At 36.0% G+C, this 20,185-nt stretch overlaps 1 protein-coding gene across 4 annotated transcripts in view; it reads left to right on the top strand.

The window, feature by feature from the left end:
* The first annotated feature begins 1,221 nt into the window (after positions 1-1,221).
* Positions 1,222-20,185, top strand: part of Gosr1 (golgi SNAP receptor complex member 1) — an 86,746-nt gene continuing 67,782 nt past the window's right edge. The window contains exons 1-7 of one of the 4 annotated variants that reach the window (XM_010642194.3): positions 1,222-1,268; positions 3,725-3,882; positions 6,215-6,335; positions 10,916-11,003; positions 11,734-11,841; positions 16,327-16,418; positions 18,765-18,839. In XM_010642194.3, coding sequence (XP_010640496.1) covers positions 3,852-3,882; positions 6,215-6,335; positions 10,916-11,003; positions 11,734-11,841; positions 16,327-16,418; positions 18,765-18,839 — 515 coding nt within the window. In that variant the 5' untranslated portion in view covers positions 1,222-1,268; positions 3,725-3,851. Of the gene's footprint in view, positions 1,269-3,670; positions 3,883-6,214; positions 6,336-10,915; positions 11,004-11,733; positions 11,842-16,326; positions 16,419-18,764; positions 18,840-20,185 lie in introns of those variants that run through there. The other 3 variants (XM_010642193.3, XM_010642192.3, XM_019210387.1) reach the window with 3 other exon arrangements.

Here is a 20,185-nt window from a genome sequence, read left to right as displayed (position 1 = left end):
AATAAGGGAGAGGAAAAATATATGAGAAACTGAAAAAATGGAAATAAAGTGTTTGTAAATGGGGAGGGGAGGAGGGGGTGAAGGGAGGGCAGGGACAAGGGGAAAAATGAGAATCAAGACGTATTATGTAAAGGTACAGAATCCCAATGATGAATGTAATTGTATTGTATACCTAGATTGTACCAATAACCTCAATAAAAAGAAAAAAAATTAAAAAAAAGAAGTAAGGGCTAAACAAAAACAACAACAAAAAAAGGGCTAACCAAAAATAAATTTTAGCAAACATTCATTCCCAGCTGATACTACACTGAAATCTGCCTCACCTGAAATGACAGCAAGAAGCAGCAGTAAATTCTATCTGGTAGGCATAATATTATCCACAGCCACAAATTACAGGTTTTTATCTATAATATAGAACATCCAATCAAAAGTTACTTTCAGCAAAAGTGAGATCAAATAATGATCAAAGAAGCCTCAAAGGCACAAGGTCCCGTTTGATCCCCAGTACCAAAAAAACCCCCAAAACAACAACAACAACAAAAAAACTAATGACCAAGGAAAATGAAAAAGGCCCATGAGAGGTACAGTTCAGCTATCAATCAGTTTAAAATAATGGTGATGAATAAATTAAAGAAGCTAGAAGACAAAGCAGAGTTAAAAATCTATTGAAATTTTAAATGGAGAATTTCAGTTCTGGACAACTTCAATTCTGCCAAGTACAGCAAAACCTCTCCCTCTCGTTCTCTCTCTCTCTCTCTCTCTCTCTCTCTCTCTCTTTCTCTCCATATATATATATGAATGATTCAAAGCTGAAAAGGAGGTGGCAGACCAGCTAGAATGACATGAAAGTGAGTTTTTACTGGTTTTTACTTTAGCTCATACTGTGCCTCCTATAATAGGTCCTGGAGAAGCTCGAATGCCAGTAATGCCAAAGGATACAAATAAGCCCAAAAGAAAGCTTTGTCTCTAGATAAAGGACCGATAAATAGCTAAGCAAGACAATATCTTATGCGATAACTCCACTACTCCAGAAAAATGAATGTCACTCCCCTACTCCCCTACCCCCTTGCCATCAGAGGCTCAGTGGGAAGCTTAGACTCCTACTCTTAGGTGGTTATAAAGGACATGTCTTCCCCGCCACCCGTGTCTCTGTCTGTCTCTGCTGGTGATGTCATAGAAAGCAAAGTAGGGAGCCAGGACTGTCATCATTTCTTGGTGGTAACAGTCTGTGGTGGTATCATTGGGGGCCACAAGAGAACAGTAATAAGGTACTTACCACATCTGGGGTATTGACATTTACTCCCATCTGGAATTAGCAAGGCAGTTTCCAGCCTCTCCCACTAGCATAGTGTCAGAGGAATCTGCTTATACAGAAGAGTTAAATAATATCTAGAGCCTCAAAAATTTGCCTGAAATATTCATTATATAATTACAAAATCATTCAGTATGCCAAGAACCCAGAAAAATCTCAACTTGGGTTAAAAAAAAAAGATAATGAACAGACCCCAATATCAAAATGATATAGATGTTGAAATTATCTGACAAGGCTTTTAATGCAGCATTAATAATGAAAAATTACAAACTTAGAGATGATTTAAAACAGTGGCAGCAAGGAAGTATGGTCACAGAAAAACAAAATATAATGAACTGAATGGAAATTTTAGCCCTGAAAAATATAATAGTTGTAATAATATAAACTCATCAAATGAGCTCAAAAGTAGAATGGAAGGGATAGAGGAAAAACATTTACTTGTCAGTGAACTTGAAAACAATAGCAGATATTACTCAACAATGATTGAACAAACAGATTGAAAAAATTAACATAATCTCGGGATTTGTAAGACTTTATCAAAAGATCTAGGAGTAATATCATCAACGTCCCAGAGAAAAGAAAAAGTATGGGTGAGAAAAAAATATTTGAAGAAATAGTGGCTGAGAATTTCCCAAATTGAACAAAAGACATAAATGTAAGAATCAAGCTGAGCAAAGACCAAACTGGAAAACCCTAAAGAAATTTTGTTTTTGTTTTTTGGCTTTGTTGTTGTTGTTGTTTTGTGGGTTTTTTGTTTTTGTTTTTGTTTTTTGGGGTTTTGTTTGGTTTGGTTTGGTTTGGTAACGGGGATTGAGCTCGGGTCCTTGCGCTTGCAAGGCAGGCCACCGAACCGCTGAGCTAAATCCCCGGCCTGTTTTTGTTTTTTGAGACAGGGTCTCACTATGCAGTTCAGACTGCCCTGGAACTCACTGTGTAGCCCAGGTTGATCTCGAACTCACAGCGATCCTCCTGCCTCAGCCTCCTGAGTACTGGGATTACAGGCGTGCGCCACATGCCCGGCGATATAATCAATTTCTAAAAGCTAAAGAGAACAATTCTTGAAAGCACTGAGAGAGAAAAGTTATTTTAGGTATAGTAGAAAAACAAATGACAGGGCCGGGGATTTAGCTCAGTGATGCTGCCACCTGCCTCGCAAGTACAAGGACCCAAGTTCAATCCCTAGTACCAAAAAAAGAAGAAAGAAAGAAAGAAAGAAAGAAAGAAAGAAAGAAAGAAAGAAAGAAAGAAAGAAAGAAAGAAAGAAAGAAAGAAAGAAAGAAAGGAGGGAGGGAGGAAGGAAAGAAAGAAAGAAAGAAAGAAAGAAAGAAAGAAAGAAAGAAAGAAAGAAAGAAAGAAAAAAAGAAAGAAAGAAAGGGAGAGAAAGAAAAAGAAAAAATGACAGCTAATTTCTCCTCACAACTGGCATCTCAAGAAAAGAGAGAGAGAGAGAGACAGAGAGAGAGAGAGACAGAGAGAAAGAGAGAGAGAAATGACAGCTAATTTCTCCTCACAGAAGGAACTGGCATTATTCAATCACTGAGCAGGGGTGGGATGGTTGGAGGTTGGTCGACTCCAGGTATGGAGAAATCACCATTCTCAGATTAAGAAACAGAGAATTTCCCACCAGCTGATTTACTCTTAAAAAAAAAACAAAAAAAGAAAAACAAAAACGAAGTTCTTGAAACAAAGGAAATGATAAGAGAAAAAATCTTGCAATAGGAAGGAAGAAAGAACAAGGGAAAGTGTAAAATATGAGTAAACAGGGTAGGTGTTCCTTTCCTCTTGCATTCCTATGTTTCACAGTTGGGGCAAAATTTGTAGCATTGTCTGATATGGTTCTCCATGCACATAAAGGAAATAGCAAAGACAATTGTAAATGAGAATGGGAGAATGACTTCACAGGAAGTATCCACAACTTCACTAGAAGTGATGAAATTCAACGCCACTAGACTGATCACTTGTGATTGCTGAGTAATGGACAGCAGATGGTAACAGGTTGAGGGTCAGAAACAGAGATGTAGAAGCGGTTGTTAGAACACAGTTCGTAGATATGGTGGTTGAAAAGAAAACTGGTGCCCTACGGTAGACACGGGAATAACGGCCAGTGGAGAGGGCGCATATATTGATGGTGGACGACAGAGCACAGAAGAATGTAGGAAAGAGATACTGCCTTCTGAGGATGAGGCTGACAACGCACATTTAAAAAGAGAGGAAAACCGAATGAGTTCCGAGCATCACTCTTAGTCATTCAGACACCTGTTGAGAGAAGGAAGACGAAGCAGATAATGAAACTTTGTGGCGCAGAAAGTGGATATGAACATCTTAAAACAGACCTTCCAGGAGCGTCAGGGGGTGAAATTAAAACTTTTGTCTTGTTACTCAAAAGCGTTAAAATCACCGATTTACCACCAGGTGGTGGTGTCCGTGGATGATCACGTATCCCAACTTCCCTGGCGCTCACGGCGGAAGAAGGCGCAGAGGTGACTCTCTGGCCCGCACCGCTCTACTCTTCTGTTCCGTCTGACGTTGGACAACAAAGATGGCGGCTGGAACCAGCAATTACTGGGAAGGTAAGGGCGACGCCTTCGAATGGGTTTCGCGACGGGGTGAAGGATTGAGTGAACCTAGATCTTTGGGAAGGCAGCGGAAGAAAAAAAATCAGGCCTCCTGAGCGGCCTAACTGAAGGGTGGGACTTGCTTAGTGGAAGCCCCGGGGACTGAGGAAACCGAACGGTCTAGGACAGGGGGTTGGCCTGGCCGGGCCGTGAGATCCGAACCAGCAGCAGGGGTTGGACAGTGGACACGGGTTGGAGAGGAAGAGGGGCCTGAGTCACCGGAGTGGAAATGAGTGAAGGGCAGTGGATCTTGGATATCGAGCCATTAAGCACTGAGAAGAGATAAGTGTTGAGCGAGAACTTCCAGAATCCGGAGACTGGAGTTGAGTCTGCCTTCGGGTTGAGATCACTGTTCGGAAACTGGGAAAAGAGAAAGGAGGAACTTGTCGGTCCTGTCTGTTAGAGGAAGTAGGAGCGAATGTTTCCTCCTGAGACCCCCATGGCAGCTTGAGGCCGTGACTGAGAATTAGGTGGTGAAGACAGAAAATAACTTTACCCACTGCCTCGGAGGTAGGATCGTTTTTCATCTTTTTTTTTTTTTTTCTTTTTTTGTACCGGGGATCGAACTCGGGACCTTGCGCTTGCCAGACAGACGCGGTGCCACTGAGCTAAATCCTACGCCCCTAGGATCGTTTTTGAAAAAGAGAAAGTTAAAGTTGAAAGAACCTGTATCCGTTGTCATTATTGCATTTACTATACTTCTACCAGAAAAGTTTCTTGCAGTTTGACAAGTGCATTGATTCCTGAAAATATGGTCCAGACAATTAAGGTCTTGTAAAACTCATTCCTGAATCACGATGAACAACAAAATGAGAGAAAGCTCACCTTTTTATTTTAACTATTTACTTTTCCGCAACATAAAAATATATCCTTTCACCCTTTTGACTATTTCCTCTTGCTACCCACTGAAACTTCTAGAAACCACACTTTGTTACAGTAAACCACTTGGTCTAACAATCTGAATGTTAAGTTCATTCATGCCTGTCTGTTTTATTTTTAAAATGCTCTCCTTGATGTTTTCTACTAGAAATGAAAATTACTAAAATTACAGACAAGTGTGATTATAGTTTTAAAACACGTATTAAAATGTCAATTTGAAATATGTGTACTAGGTAGAAAACACTTTTTAATTATGTAGAAGTGGTTACTGGTATCTTTAATACTATTCAGTAGGCTATTTAAAGTACCATGCTTTAATAATTAAAGCAGCACATTATTGACAACATATTCTATGCCAAATGATTTGAGCATGTGATTACTAATGCATAGAAAACCCCTGAAGATAGAAGTTAAAAAAAAAGACTGAAATTCATAGATTTTTTTAATAAATGTCAAAGCCTGTAAGAAACTGAGCTGAGATTTGGTCTCTGGGCAAATAATACTCCACTATGTTACTTTGTTTCTTACTTCTGATTGCAAAGTATATTGAAATGTTGTTTTGTATTCCTCACTCCTGAGACACTCTTATATATTATTCCTTTCTCTGTAGTTCAGTCCTTTTATTTTAACTTCATCTTCGTCATATGTAAGTCTAATCAGATATATGTGTGAGTTTCCAGATGTGGCTTCTGTCATCATCCTCTTAGGTACCAAACTTTATACCAGTTTTTCTGCCTATTTACATTTAAACTTGTGTGCTTTTCAGTCTTATGCTTTATCTATCATAATCATATTTGACCTTGTTAGCAAAGTGTTAGTTCCATCACCTCCAGATTTTTGAGTATATTTATGAAAATGCAATTTTTAATTTGTTAATTATATTTTTTTTCTTTATGCTCACTTGCTAAATCATTTTACTGTTATGAAAAGGATCTCATTAGCCTAATAAAGCTTTGGAACATAAAAAGCAAAATCCTTGCAAAAATAGTGATGACTTCTTCCTTATAAAGTTAGCTGGTAAAATTGATATGAAATTGGTCATAAACCCTATTCATTTAATTAGTGATTTATATTCATATTTTCCTCTGAATTACATAATTTTAGTTAGGTTTCTGAAAATAATTTCAGAGATGTTAGAATAACATTTATTGTCTAGCTATCTTAGGAATAAAGCTAAAATTTTGCATCTCCACTGTTACTTCCCTTCTTGCTCCATCTGAAGTTTAAGTAACTAATTTACATTCTTGGGTTAAGTACTAGGTTTCCTTTTTTTAACACTTCTTTATGGGGGGAGTAAGTAAGTCAAAGACCAATATATGATCATTTTTATAGTTTACTTTGTTCAGAATAGTACTGTGATTTACATGTCTATTGATAAACTAATTATACTTTTGTAATGTTGTTAAAGATCTAAGGAAACAGGCCCGACAGTTGGAAAATGAACTTGACCTGAAACTGGTTTCCTTCAGTAAACTATGTACAAGTTACAGTCATGGCAGCACCCGAGATGGAAGACGCGACAGGTATAGGTACTACCAGATTCTGTCTCTTAATGCCTTAAATTATGTAATATCTTACAAGCATTTTTAAAAATTAAGCTGTGCATGATGGTATGCACCTGTAATCAGAGCACTAGCGAGGCTGAGGAAGGAGCATCACTGCAAGTTTGAGGCCAGCCTAGGCTACATAACAGAGTTCAAGGCTTGTCTGAACCACACAGCAAGACCCTATCTTTAATAAAAACCCAAAAACTAAAATTCATAACATTGTAACTTAGTCTATTAGTGAATTTTTTTCTTTTTTTCTTTCTTTTTTTTTTTCCCCTGGTACTGGGGTTCAAACTTGGGTCCTTGTACTTGCAAGGCAGGTGGTAGAACCACTGAGCAAAATCCCCAGCCCAATGTTTTATTTTCTTTGCCGATGCTTGGCATATGTTTTTAGTGACTGACATTCTTCATGGTTCTTGAGACTCATTTGGTTAGGATCCTTAGACAAAGATTGTTATTACCTCAGGGGAAAACTGCTAGACCTTAAGAATGAATTTGTAGTTTTTAGCTTAGCCAGTATAAAGAAATATGCCCGAATTGTGCAAATTATATTTTTTTGTTTTCTTAATTGCTAAATGGATCTGAACTACCCAAATGCAAAATATACCTACTAATTTTCTGTTGTTTATTCTTCTCAAATGAATCTAAAGTAGTGTGTATCCCTGCCATTAGTCTTAGAAGCTATTTTTATGTCATGTTGAACTAATCAGAATATTATTATATTATATATAATATATTATTACATTGAAACTAATATATTGAACCTGTGAGAAATACATTTTTATCTTTAAATCTTAGGTATATGTTCACTTGTTTCAAAAAATATTAGGGGATATTTAAGACATTTGGAGAGGTATAAAGACTAATATAGTAGACCCCATATGCCTATTTTCAGTTTTAAGAAACAATCATTATCAATTCAGTGGAAATCCCTGATAACATCCATTTTTTCCCTCCCTTTTATGTATATCATCATATATTTTTACTATATATGTATCCCTAGGCAATTAACAGTATCCTAAATAGTTGTTTTGCAACTTGATTTTTTGTTTGATATTATCGTTGAGGCTCAACTGTGTATTTATCACTGGTATATCCTTTTATAGTATTGTACAAATATATCATGGTTTAACTATTCAAGGGTTAGGCATTGTTTTTTTCGTTTTTTTTTTTTTTTTTTGGTACCGGGAATTGAACTTGGGTCTTTGCGCTTGCAAGGCCGGCCACCAAACCGCTGAGCTAAATCCCCAGCCCCCTTTTTTTTTTTGGCATTTGTTTTTGATATTTGCTAATTAATAATTTTAGTAGTTAAACAAAACATTTTTCATATTTCAGGCACTATTCTGAGAACTTTATATAAATTTTCCTGGGCTGGGGATTTAGCTCAGTGATTCCACTGCTTTCTTTGCAAGTACAAGGTCCTGAGTTCAATCCCAGTTACCAAAAAAAAAAAATTTCCTGCTGGAAAATTTTATTTTTTTATTTATATTGCCATGGTACTGAGGATTAAATGCTAGACAAATGCTCCACCACCAGACCACATTCTCAGCCTTTTTAAGATTTTGTTTTGAGACAGGCTTTCGCTGAGTTACATAGGTAGACCTTGACCTTAGCATCCTAAGTAGCTAGGATTACAGAGTGTGCCATTTGTACCCAGTATTCTGGGAATATTTTTACACAAGCTCTTCCTGTATACCCCAGCAGTGAAATTGGTAGTAGACTTTTGGTTGTTAGCCCACTTGTATTTTTAGTGCTTTTTCAAAGATAGTGTTGGGTATGATATTTTTCAGTTGATAATAAAACAAAAATTGAGCTTAAATCTGAACCTTTGTCTTCACATATCCGTACCCATACTCTGAAACCTACTATACCGTGCACGTTCCAACAAAAGACTCATTTCCACACGCCAGGGTGTTGTTCTTTTTTAAGAAGGGCACATAGGTCGCAATGATACCAGGGCCGGTATATTGACTTTGGGACCTAAAACTAAGTTCTTGGCATGTAACATAGATTTTATTTCAGTGCAGCGCTTTGTGCTCACCTTAATTTAGCAAGTAATGAAAAAGTGGGTTTTTTTGTTTTTTGAGTTTGAGAAAAATTAATTTCTGACAAGGTCCTGAGTTCAAGCCTTGCTACCCCCCCAAAAAAAATCCGATTGTAGATCTTTTTTCTTGAATTTAAATCTCCCAATTTTTAAGAGATACTTTTACATGATAATTTACTGTTACCTGTTCTTTATGATCTTAATACTTTTGTGAACTCTTTCAAAAGAAAAAGCTGTTTTGAAAAATTCCCTAAGAAATTGTACTACAAACTGGGATTGACTTTGTAGAATTACATCCACCACCTAATTGTCCTTTTAAAAAAAAAAAAAAAAAAACCTAAGTTTATGAAGATCCAATGTGTTTGGTTTAGTGTACAGGTTGGAAGCATGTCACAATGAATAAACTCAGCAATGGCCAGAACATTTCTGAATCCTTATATAGCCAAATTGGATGAGAACTGAATCAAATTTCCCCATAAGGTCAACATTAAACGTAACCAGTGAATTTGATTTGATTCTCATCCAATTCAGCTTGTGACCAGAATTGTGGAAAGAATTAAGTTCATGAACCAAGGTACCACTGTATTTAGAGAATGAGTTTTTGGTTATGTCCCCAGACTCATATACTGAGTTGATGAATATGGAGCAAGCAATAATAGAGATTACCTTATTATTCATTTATTCAATGAATATTTAATGAGCATTCACCATGTGCCAGGTGGTAGCATGTATCTATCAATAAGACAAAGACAGCTTCCTGTCTCAAAATTACATTTTGTTAAGCTGGGTGTGGTGGCACATGCTTGCTTGTAATATACCAGCCACTCAAGAGGCTGAAGCCAGAGGATTGCCACAAGTTTGAGGCTAGCCTGGACTACATGGTGAAATCCTGTCTCCAAGTAAAATGAATGAATGCATTCTGTTGGCCTGTTGTTCTTTTTTATTTATCTGGCAAGGAAGAATCTATAATATACAGAGCACTTCTGCATGGGCATATTCTAAAAGATGACCCCTGAACCTTGGCTTGGCTCTGACACTTAATAAAGAACTGAATATTTTGGAGTTTTTTTGTACCAGGGATCAAATTTAGGTCCTTGCGCTTGAAGGCAGGAGGCAGAACCTCTGAGTTAAACCCCAGCAAGAGCTAAATATTTTGATGTCATATTTTAGGACAGATAAATGGGAAAGTTTTGAGAAGAAATAAAGCGTAGACCTAGTTAAACATCTTAAAATAAAAATATTTATTAGATATATTTTGGCTGTTTCACTGCTTATTATTGCTATCTGAGAAAACGTACAAGGGAAAATAGTGGTAACTAAAGGCACGCTGATGTTGAACTGATGATTATTTTTGTTTCATTTGCCACACCCAAGCGCTGTTACAGGGCAGAACAAAGTCTTCAATAAGACTAGAGAGATAGTCATTGCCTAGGCATTTATCTGTGCCCAGATTATCTCTGTCACTTATGATAATGCAGATGTGGGGAACTTATGAAGGGTTTTTCAAAAAGAGGCAAAAGAAACTTTTAGGACATGATTTGCACAGATGTAAAAAGTTAGATTTTTACTATACCAATATAAAAATAGCTTAATACATTTTTGTCAAAGAAAATGAGATGGTTGTATAAGTGGAAATTTAAAGTTAGTGCAAAAATAAACTGGACATGGCTATGTATTTTAGACTGCAAGTAAGTTCCTTATTATTCAATAACTAGTTATCTAATCTGTCATTTAAATTTTTTTTTTTTTTTTTTTTGGTACCAGAGATTGAACTCAGGTCCTTGAGCTTGCGTGGCAGACGGTGGAACCACTGAGCTAAATCCCTGACCCCTAAACTTTATTTCTTGATGATGGTCAAGGAAAGAAGAGCAAATTTAAGGCCTAAGGAACTATAATTTTTTTTTTTTTGGTACCAGGAATCGAACTCAGGACCTTGCACTTGCGAGGCAGACACAGTGCCACCGAGCTAAATCATCAGCCCAGGAACCATAATTTTAAAGGATAAAAACTTTAAAAGCTTTCTCACAGGCTCTGTAATATAATCCATAATTGATATTTATGGTTTCTCTTGTAAGGAGTTCTACAATTCTGCAGTTTTGTTTCACATAATTTATTCTTTTAAATTCAGTTTAATTGGACACTGCCATAGTTTAAATTTACTTTCAGTCATTTGAGTAAATGTAAACAGGCATTTGGAATTTTTTTACATTGTTAAGATTGAATATATAAAAGTTTGGGGAAATCATACATTCAATTATATTTTATAGTGACTCTATTGGAAAACTATAAAAAAATCAATTTCAAAAGAAATAGACTGTTTCAGGGGTTTACTTTACCTATAGGATAATTACTTTGTTGTTTTAAGGTGTTTTGTTTTGTTTTGGTACCGGGGATCAAACTGGGGTCTTTGCGCTTGCAAGGCAGGCAGCAGAACCACTGAGCTAAATCCTCGGCACCTTTAAGTATATTTTAAAGGATCAGAGTTGAGTGATGGATTCCTTTTCATTGAACTTCTTAGTTCTGACACAACACCCCTTTTAAATGGATCGAGCCAAGACAGAATGTTTGAGACAATGGCAATTGAGATTGAACAGCTTTTGGCAAGGGTAAGTGCTTTCTGTTAAATTGCTAATAACTGTGAACTTGTTAGATATGGCCCAGTATTATATAAATGCAGACATGTTGACTGAAATCATCCAGTCATTCAAAATGTCTTCCTCTTCGGGCTTCTTGAATTTTGATGATAAACATCCTCAGGTCATGTGGGTGTTATTTTAACCTTGATGGATTACTTGAGGGCGCTGCTAAATCATTGCCTGCTATCTTGGCTTTTCTTCTCTTTTTTAATCTTTACTTCTTTATTATAAAGGCTGTAACTCAGAAACAACCTGATGGAAAAGATACACAGGGTAAGGTGAAGAGAGCTTCCATACTTCTCCCAGTGTGTCACTCTTCTATGTTCTCAAACCTTGAGGCCTTTCTAGTTTCCTTGGCCAAGAGTTTACAGAGCTCAGTCTTCAACCTCCTTTCCCTTGGAGGTTGGTGGTTGGAGCTGGAAGTTACAACCTTCTCAGCTCTCAACCTCTCTGGTGACCAGCACCATCCTGAGGCCATTTAGGAACCCCACCCAGTTTCACCAGATTAGCATACATTTAGATGTGAGTCCCCCCAACCATGGTTAAACTGTCACTGCCACTTATTAACATTACTTATACCTAGACTTTACTATCTTGGATTTTCTTTTGTTTAGTTTTGTTTCACTGGCAGCCAAAAGGATGTATACTTGCTTTTAGTCATTTATAATGTTTTCTAAAATATTTTTTCCTTTTTTCCTAGCTTACAGGGGTAAATGACAAAATGGCAGAATATACCAACAGTGCAGGTGTCCCCTCTTTGAATGCAGCATTGATGCATACTTTACAGCGACACAGAGACATTTTGCAGGTAATATATTGAGTTTGAGACTTTACATTATCTCAGGGTTTTATTTTCTTAATCCCTAAGTAAGATATTTATTTAAAAGAATAAAGTGAAGCTGGGCATGTTGGCATACACCTGTAGTCCTAGCTGCTGAGAGGAGGCTGAAATAAGAGGATCTCAAGTTCAAGCCCAGCTGTGCAACTTAGCCACACTGTCTCAAAATAAAAATTAAAAAGGGCTGAGGATGTAGTTCACTGGTAGAGTACTTGCCTAGCTTATCTGAGGCCCTGGGATTCAATCCTCAGTACTACAGAAAAGAGAGAAAGAACTCTTCTGAGGAGATAAATGCTATGCTATAGAAATTTCTTGCGTTCTTTTTTTTTTTTTTGTCAGTATTATGAAATTCTGAAAATTAAAATATCTTGTAATTCTTGTTTTTTTTTCTAGAGGTTGAGTATTTATCACTAGGTAAATATACTTGTGCTCTGGGAGAGCTAGCTGGCAAGCTGTAACAAAATAATAGTGCATAAGCAGTACTATGGTGCTTTAGATTGCACTTTCATCAGACTTTCAAGGTAACATGGAATAATTTACTATAGAATATTGTGTGAAAAAAAGAATAAAGTATCAATAAAATAAAAAAAATTTAAAGATTTATATGAGGGGGCATTAAAAATATAATACTACAGCTGGGTGTGGTGGTGCACACCTGTAATCCCAGCACTCAGGAGGCAGAGGTAGGAGGATCTCTGTGTTGGAGGCCAGCCTGGGCTACATAGTGAGTTCGAGTCAAGGTCAGCCTAAACTGCAAAGCCAGACCTTGTCTCAAAAAACCAAAAAGTACAAATTGGAAGGCAAATATTTTTCATATTAAAAAAAAAATGTATTCTGATTTTAAAAGCAGGAATAGGGCTGGGAGTGTAGCTCAGTAGTAGAGCATGTGCTTAGCATGCGTGAAACTGGTTCAGTATGGAGGTGGATAAAAAGATACTTTATTGGCTGCACAGATATGAATATCAGATTAAAAACTCACATTAAAAACATTATCGTTGAAGGTAGAAATCAGACAAGGAGGTTACCCATGATGGCCACACGTGTCTAACAATTAGGTGGTACAGTAAGAAACATTTTTTTTAAAAATGAAGATAAGTGGGGATGGGTATCTACCTTAGTGGCGCCTTGCCTTCCTGGAAAGCACAAGGTCCTAGGTTCAATCCCCAGTACCAAAAAAACCCCAAAACAAGATAAGTATTGGAAAAGAAGATGCAGAGTTTCTGTTATGTGACAGGATAAGAGTATATGTCTGGTACACCCAAGAAAATTAATTGAAAAGGCCGGGGATTTAGCTCAGTGATTTCTCTGCCTGCCTCACAAGTGCAAGGTCCTGAGTTCCATCCCTGGTACAAAAAAAAAAAAAAAATTAATTGAAAAACATCAGAACCAATTAAAGTCACTATAGTCAATTCCAAAATAAAAACAATTAAAAAATAAAAGCCAGAAGTTATTTGAGGCAGGAAAATCACAAGTTTGAGTCTAACTTGGGCAACTTACAACTTAGCACCTTAGGGAGACCTTTTTTCAAATTTTAAGAAAGAGCTGCAGTCGGATGGGAATTTAGCTCGATGGTGCCACTGCCTACCTTTCAAGGGGCAAGGTCCCAAATTCGATTTCCAGTACCAAAAAAAAAAAAAAAACCCAAAAAAACTGGGAATGTAGCTCTGTGCAAAAGCCCTGAATTTAATCCCCAGTGCCACCAAAAATAAAAAAGTTTTCCTATGTACAAACAGTATCCTATTAAAAATATAATGGAGGGCTGAGGCAGGAGGATCGCTGTGAGTTCAAGACCATTCTGGGCTACATAGTGAGTTTCAGGTCAGTCTAAACTACATTAGTGAGACTCTGTTTGGAAAAAACACAAACAAACTATAAAATTAATTATATAATGGAAGAGGGCCAGGGATTTAGCTCAGTGGTGTTGTCACCTGCCTTGCAAGCTCAAGAATCCAAGTTCAATCCCAGTACTCTGAATACAGTTCATATACAAACCCAAATATGTGTAGAAATTGAGTTTCTGATAAAGAGATATTTTAAATCAGTATAAGATAAAGGGAGGAGGAGGAGGAAGGTTCACAATAAAGCATAGTTGAAATTTATGTTTTTCAACAGTAAAGAGCTTTCTAAATAAGACCTAATGATGACGAATTTGCTTAAAATACAGAGAAATAATAGGATTATATAAGAAAAAGGCAAATTAATAGAAAAATGGGCAAAGAATATAAATTTACTTTAAAAATGAATGGCAGGGGCCAAGGACTTAGCTCAATGGTGCTGCCACTGCCTCTCAAGTGCAGGGTCCCAAGTGCAATCCAGGTACCAAAAAAAAATAATAATAAAGAATGGCAGAGGACTAGGCGTATGGCTCAGGGGTATAGCACTTGTCTAATGTGTATGAGGCCCTGGGTTTACTCCCCAGCAAAGGAAGTAGGAAGTGGCCGAAACCATAAAAAGATGCTCAGTCATACTCCCAAATAAAATAATACAAATCAAATTGAGGTATTTTTACCTATCATTTTTTACCTACAAGATTTTTGTAACCCTTTATTGGCAAGAGTGTAGAAAAACAGGCACTCATAGCTCTGTTCATAGGTACATAAGTTAGTGTAAACTTTCTAGAAGACAGTTTAGCTCCATCAGAATTTAAATATATCTGTAATTCTTTGATCCAGTTTTTCAGCTAGGCATTTACTTTTTCTTTTCCTTGCAATACTGGGGGTTGTACCTAGGGCTTTGTGCATGCTAAGCAAGTGCTCTCCTGCCAAGCTATATCCTCAGCCCTTTAAAAAATCTTTTAAGACTCCCTAAGTGGCGTAGGCTTCATTCAAGCTTGAGGTTCTCCTACTTCAGCCCCCTAAGTAGCTGAAATTGTAGGCATGCCCCACTACGCCCAACATTTATTATTTAAATTCATCTTTTAGTGGAGTTTTTGTTTTTTGATTTTGTTTTTTTTACAGTGCTAGGATTGAACCCAGAGCATTGCACATGCTAGGCAAGCGGTCTGTACCATACAGCTACATCCTCAGCTCTATGCCTGTTTTTTTGGTACTGGGGACTGAACTCAAGATTGTGCTTGTGAGGCAGGTGGCAGAACCACTGAGCTAAATCCCTATCCCTAATTGTGCCTTTTTAAAAGAAATCTAACAAGCCAAGCATGGTGGTATTCACTTGTAATCCCAGAACTCTGGGAGGCTGAGGCAGGATGATGGCAAATTCAAGCCCAGCCTGGGTAACTTAGCAAGACCCTGTCTCAAAATAAAATATTAAAAGAGAGCTGAGGAGGGCCCAGGGATGTAGCTCAGTGGCACATTGCCTGCCTGGCAAGTATGAGGTCCTCAGTTCTATCCCCGGAACCAAAGAGAGAGAGAGAGAGAGCTGAGGATATAGCTCAGTGCATAGGTCCTGAGTTCAATCCCCAGTGCCACTAAAAAAAAAGTACAGTAATGTTTATGGCAGCATTTTGTAATATCAAACAACCAGAAGCAACTAAAATGTTTATCAGTAGGGAATTAGAATTTATAGAATCATAAGATAGTATTCTGTGCCGCTATTAAAAAGAATGATGTAGATTAGTAAAGCACCTGCTTATTGTGCTCAGCGTCCTGTTTTCAGTCACTAAAAATAAAGGAAAAAAAGCGTTGTAGATAAGACTGTTAGACAATATGAATAGATCAATTAATATTTTATAACCTATAAAAATAAAGTGTACATCAGAATGTGTGTTGTGATTTCTTTAGCAAAAAATTGAAAGAAATAGTAGGTAAGTTTTTGTGTGCAAAAGCATGTTTCCTGAAAGGAAGCATGGAAAAGTGATGATAATAGTTAAGAGTAGTGGGATAAAATATATTTTTGTTTGTTTACCTTTAATCCTTTGGGTGCTCTTTTAATATTCTCCTGTCTGTATGTAATATTTGTTTTTAAAACGTTAATAGGTTCTCTTGGGGATGAGATTTTTATTTTCATCTTTATCTACTTTTCAGAATTAAAAAAGTAAATATTGTTAATGTCTTTTAGAAATACAGTAGTACAAAAACAAAGAAAAATATTTACAGATTATTCTTTTCTTACAATCCTCTTGATTTTTTTTCTTCCTTTGATTAGCTTAGGAATTAAATTTCTGGGAGCTCCAAGAGGAGGAAATATGATAATAGCCCCAATAGGTACACATTAAGTAGAATAAACTTACTAAGTTTCCCATAGGCCAGCGTTAGCAAACCTATGTAACTCGTGCCACAATGGACTATTTGTTATCATTGAAAACTCTAAAAGGTTTACCATCTCTGCCCTAGGCTATTTTGAAGTCCTTTTATTTTAGAATTTTTATAAAAAGTTTTGAATCAAAATAGGGAAGAGTAGTGTTTTGAAATTTACAATATGATAGGAATACACAACTGGTTCAGTAAGATGAAAATACATAATTAGTTCATGTTGAGACTGTCTGTTGATTTATTGTAGGATTATACACATGAGTTCCATAAAACCAAAGCAAACTTTGTGGCAATACGAGAAAGGGAGAATCTGATGGGATCGGTACGAAAAGATATTGAGTAAGTTACCTTTTATATTATTACTTTATAGAATGTTTATTCAGATTTAAAATATATCTGTAATTAGTTGCAAATTGAGTAGCAAAATCAGGATTGGATTTCAGGGTTTCTAATTCCCATTTTACTGTTCTTTAAACATTGCTGCTGCTGTATAGTCCTAATCTACTTTGCCAGTCCCATCTCCTATTTCTCCTAGTTTTACTATTGACTTCTGACTTTGATGTCTTAATTCAAAATCTAACTTAGATGATAGCTTCATGAGTTCTTCTCTGATCTCTTGCTACTCTTGAGCATTACAACATTAGCAATACCCGAAGCTCTGCACATTTCCCTTTGTGATGACCACTCATCTTCTGCATCTCTCCCTTTCTCCACAGTTATATGTTCAGGTAGCTATTTATGCAGCCTTTCTTTCCATGAAATTCTGAAATATGTGTTTTTTCTTAGAGATAATACAAACATATTATGTCACATTATTTAAATATTTCCAGCATTTTATAATGTTTCATCCATAAATTTAAAGATTTGTCTTTTCTTCCATCTCTTCTACTCATCTGCGTATGTTCTAGCATTTTCTATATATTTTTGAAATTTTTTTCACAACTGAACTTGCCCGATGAAATTGAGTCACATGGGCATCTAAATGAAGCTAAATACTTTTCTATTTTGGATCATCTAGAGTCATTGTTTTATTTATGACAAGCTTATGAGACTTAGGTCTCATATTATATAAGTTATGTATATTCTGAGAAACATTTTCCTAGAGATCTTTTATTTTATTGGACTGTTATGACAGTTTTAATAGTAAGACAGTTGTAATATTGTTTGTCCTAATGATATATGTAGGTCTTTTTAATTTTTGTACAGTTGAATTCTGTACACATTTTGAAGAATATAGTGACAATAATAGTAGAAGACAACATTTACTGTTTAGACATTTGGTTCCCGTACTGTTTGTGAGAGTCATAAGAATGCAGTCCACTACTTATTTTGAAAAATGACAACAAAAAAAGTTCATACATTCATTAAACTGTTTCCTAAGTAAGACATTGTATCAGGCACAACAGAAGGCAGAAATGAAAAGACCAGTTTGGCCTTGTAGGACTTTATAATTTCGGGACTAGAGGGGATAAAAGTATATACTCAGATTAGTATAATAGGAAAATTAGTATAATTAAGAGAATGAGAGTTTTACAGTTTTTTGCAGTTTACACATTACTTTTCCATGTATTATCTCTTGTCAGTCTTATTTTATAAAACTTAGTATTGAGAGACTTAACTAAGGTTACCTGGCTATTAAATGATAGGGTTTAGACTTAATTTCAAGTCATCATTCTTCCAAGACCAATATGGTCATTTCATTCTTTTTGTGGTGGTCTTCTCCTGTGTGCTGCATAGTACCAGTACTGCTCAGCCAATAGTTGGATTTTAGTGACATGACTGTCTCTTTTGTTACTGCAGTGTTTGTGCAGTTTCCTGAATTTTTCAAAATCTGTTCTTGATACTTCATGTTGACAGAAAACAGAAACAAAAGTGTTGACAGTAATGTAAAAGGCTTTTTAAACAAATTTTAATGTGCTAGAGACTAAGAAATTCTTAAATGTTCTAAAATTGGCAATTCTTGAACACTTTAATATTCCTTAGGCTTCAGTTATTAGATGACGTATAGTCTTATGAAAGAAAACATTGTTTCAATAGCTTCCTCACTCCATGTGTGATGTACTAATCAGTCCAAGGTTTTATTTCCACTTGGAAAAATTAAAGTATAGAAGATAATAGACAAAGGAAAAGCAAGATTTTTTTGTTGTTGTTATTTGAGAATATTGGGGGCTGGGGATTTAGCTTAGTGGTTCCGCTGCCTGCCTCATAAGCACAAGGACCCTAGTTCGATCCCCGGTACCAAAAAAAACAAAAAAAAAATTGTTTATTTTGATGAAAAAAGTCTCTTACAAAATGGAGCCAGGCATGATAGCACATGCCTGCAATCCCAGCTATTCAGGAGGCTGAGGCAGTACTTGCCTGGACAGTATGAGTGACCTATCTCAAGGAAAAAAATTACAGAAACATTTATATTTTCCTACTTATGATAGCATTTTTATAGCAAAATGGAAAAGCATTCTACACTTTATTCATTCAAAAGTTAGGAAAGTCAGTGCATCTCCTTTTTTTTTGGCAGTACCAGGGATCAAACTCAGGACCTTGCACTTGTGAAGCAGGCACAGTGCCACTGAGCTAAATCCCTGGCCCAATGTGCATCTACTTTTGTTATGACTAGGATCAGACACTTCATCTAATTTTGAATTATCTTCCAAAAATGTTCTTAAATTTTCTTTATGTTTTTTTTAGGTCATATAAAAGTGGGTCTGGAGTGAACAACAGGAGAACTGAACTATTTTTGAAAGAACATGATCACCTTCGAAAGTAGGCATTATTGAGTATATGAGTACTGTGTAGTTTCTATACTTATGAATTCATTTACTTATGTAACAAATATTTTATGGCTTATTATAATAATTGTTTTATTTGTGATAATTCATTTAATTTTCCTAATGACCCTACTCAATAGAAATGGAATTGAAACTATTCCACCCATAATTAGGAAAGATGCTATGTTATTGAGTGTTTTACTTCACTTATTTTTTTATCTATATCATGGGGGTTTTTTTTACATTAATGTATTCTTTTCTTTTTTTTTTTGGTACCGGGGATTGAACTCGGGTCCTTGTGCTTGCAAGGCAGGCCACTGAACCATTGAGCTAAATCCCCGGCCCAATGTATTCTTTTCTTTAGCAGTTCTATTTGCTCTAATACTTTTGTCCATACTACAGTTTAGTAATGCCAGTAAGCTTTATAAGGGGTAAGTAAACCATATATCAGATCCCAAAAAAAAAGTTTTCCAAGATTTTAGAAGAAAATACCTAAAACCTTGAAATATATATGCATTTTAACATGTCACCATATTCTATTCTATTCCCGTGTCATCTATTTTTCTCTAAAATATAGAGCAGTTTTTTGTATTTCGTTGTAGAATTTAAAGATCAGAAAACTACTGTCTGAACTCAGCCTATAAAAATGATAGTTTTAGGTATCATATTGATACTTGGCTATTGAATGTCATAAATTAGTCATGTTATATGAGCTTAAGGAACTGGTTCAAGATCACCATTAAAGATTACCATTGTAAATATGAGCTATTAAAATCAAAACCCAGAATGCCAGGTGTGGTGGTATATATCTCAAGTCTATGTAGGTGGCCAAATCCAGAGGATCATGGTAGTCCAGCAGTTTGAGACCAGTCCAGACAATATAGTAAAATCCTGTCTCAAAAAAAATAAATAAATAAAAGCAGAAAACAAAGACTAAAATCAACAACAGAGAACTCAGAAAAATCAAGGTCTGTGTATGTATGTATGCTTGGAATGGAACCCAAGGCTTTAGTAATAAATCAAGACTCTCACTGAGCCACACTACAAACTGATCAAGGTGTTTTTTTAAGAGTCTGCATGTTTGTAGTATTGGAATTAGCTATTAGTTCTTTCTGTTTGTTTAATTATTATTGATTGGCACAAGGGGGCAGTGTCTCCTTGAGTATGCTTAGTTTACAGTCATTCATAGTTTTAGTAGTTGTTTTTGTATTTGAAAACCACCATAAAGAGAATTTTGTATTGTATCCAAAACTGTATGACTATGTCTGAGGAGATAGTAATTTAAGGAGTAACATATTCAGGTAGTACCAAAAACATCTGTCTCCTACTTTGTTCTTTAAT

The sequence above is a fragment of the Fukomys damarensis genome, unplaced genomic scaffold (assembly GCF_012274545.1).
Source record: "Fukomys damarensis isolate Sample0158 unplaced genomic scaffold, DMR_v1.0_HiC HiC_scaffold_13, whole genome shotgun sequence".
In the NCBI taxonomy this organism is placed as follows: domain Eukaryota; kingdom Metazoa; phylum Chordata; class Mammalia; order Rodentia; family Bathyergidae; genus Fukomys; species Fukomys damarensis.
This window is presented reverse-complemented; position numbering and strand designations above follow the sequence as displayed.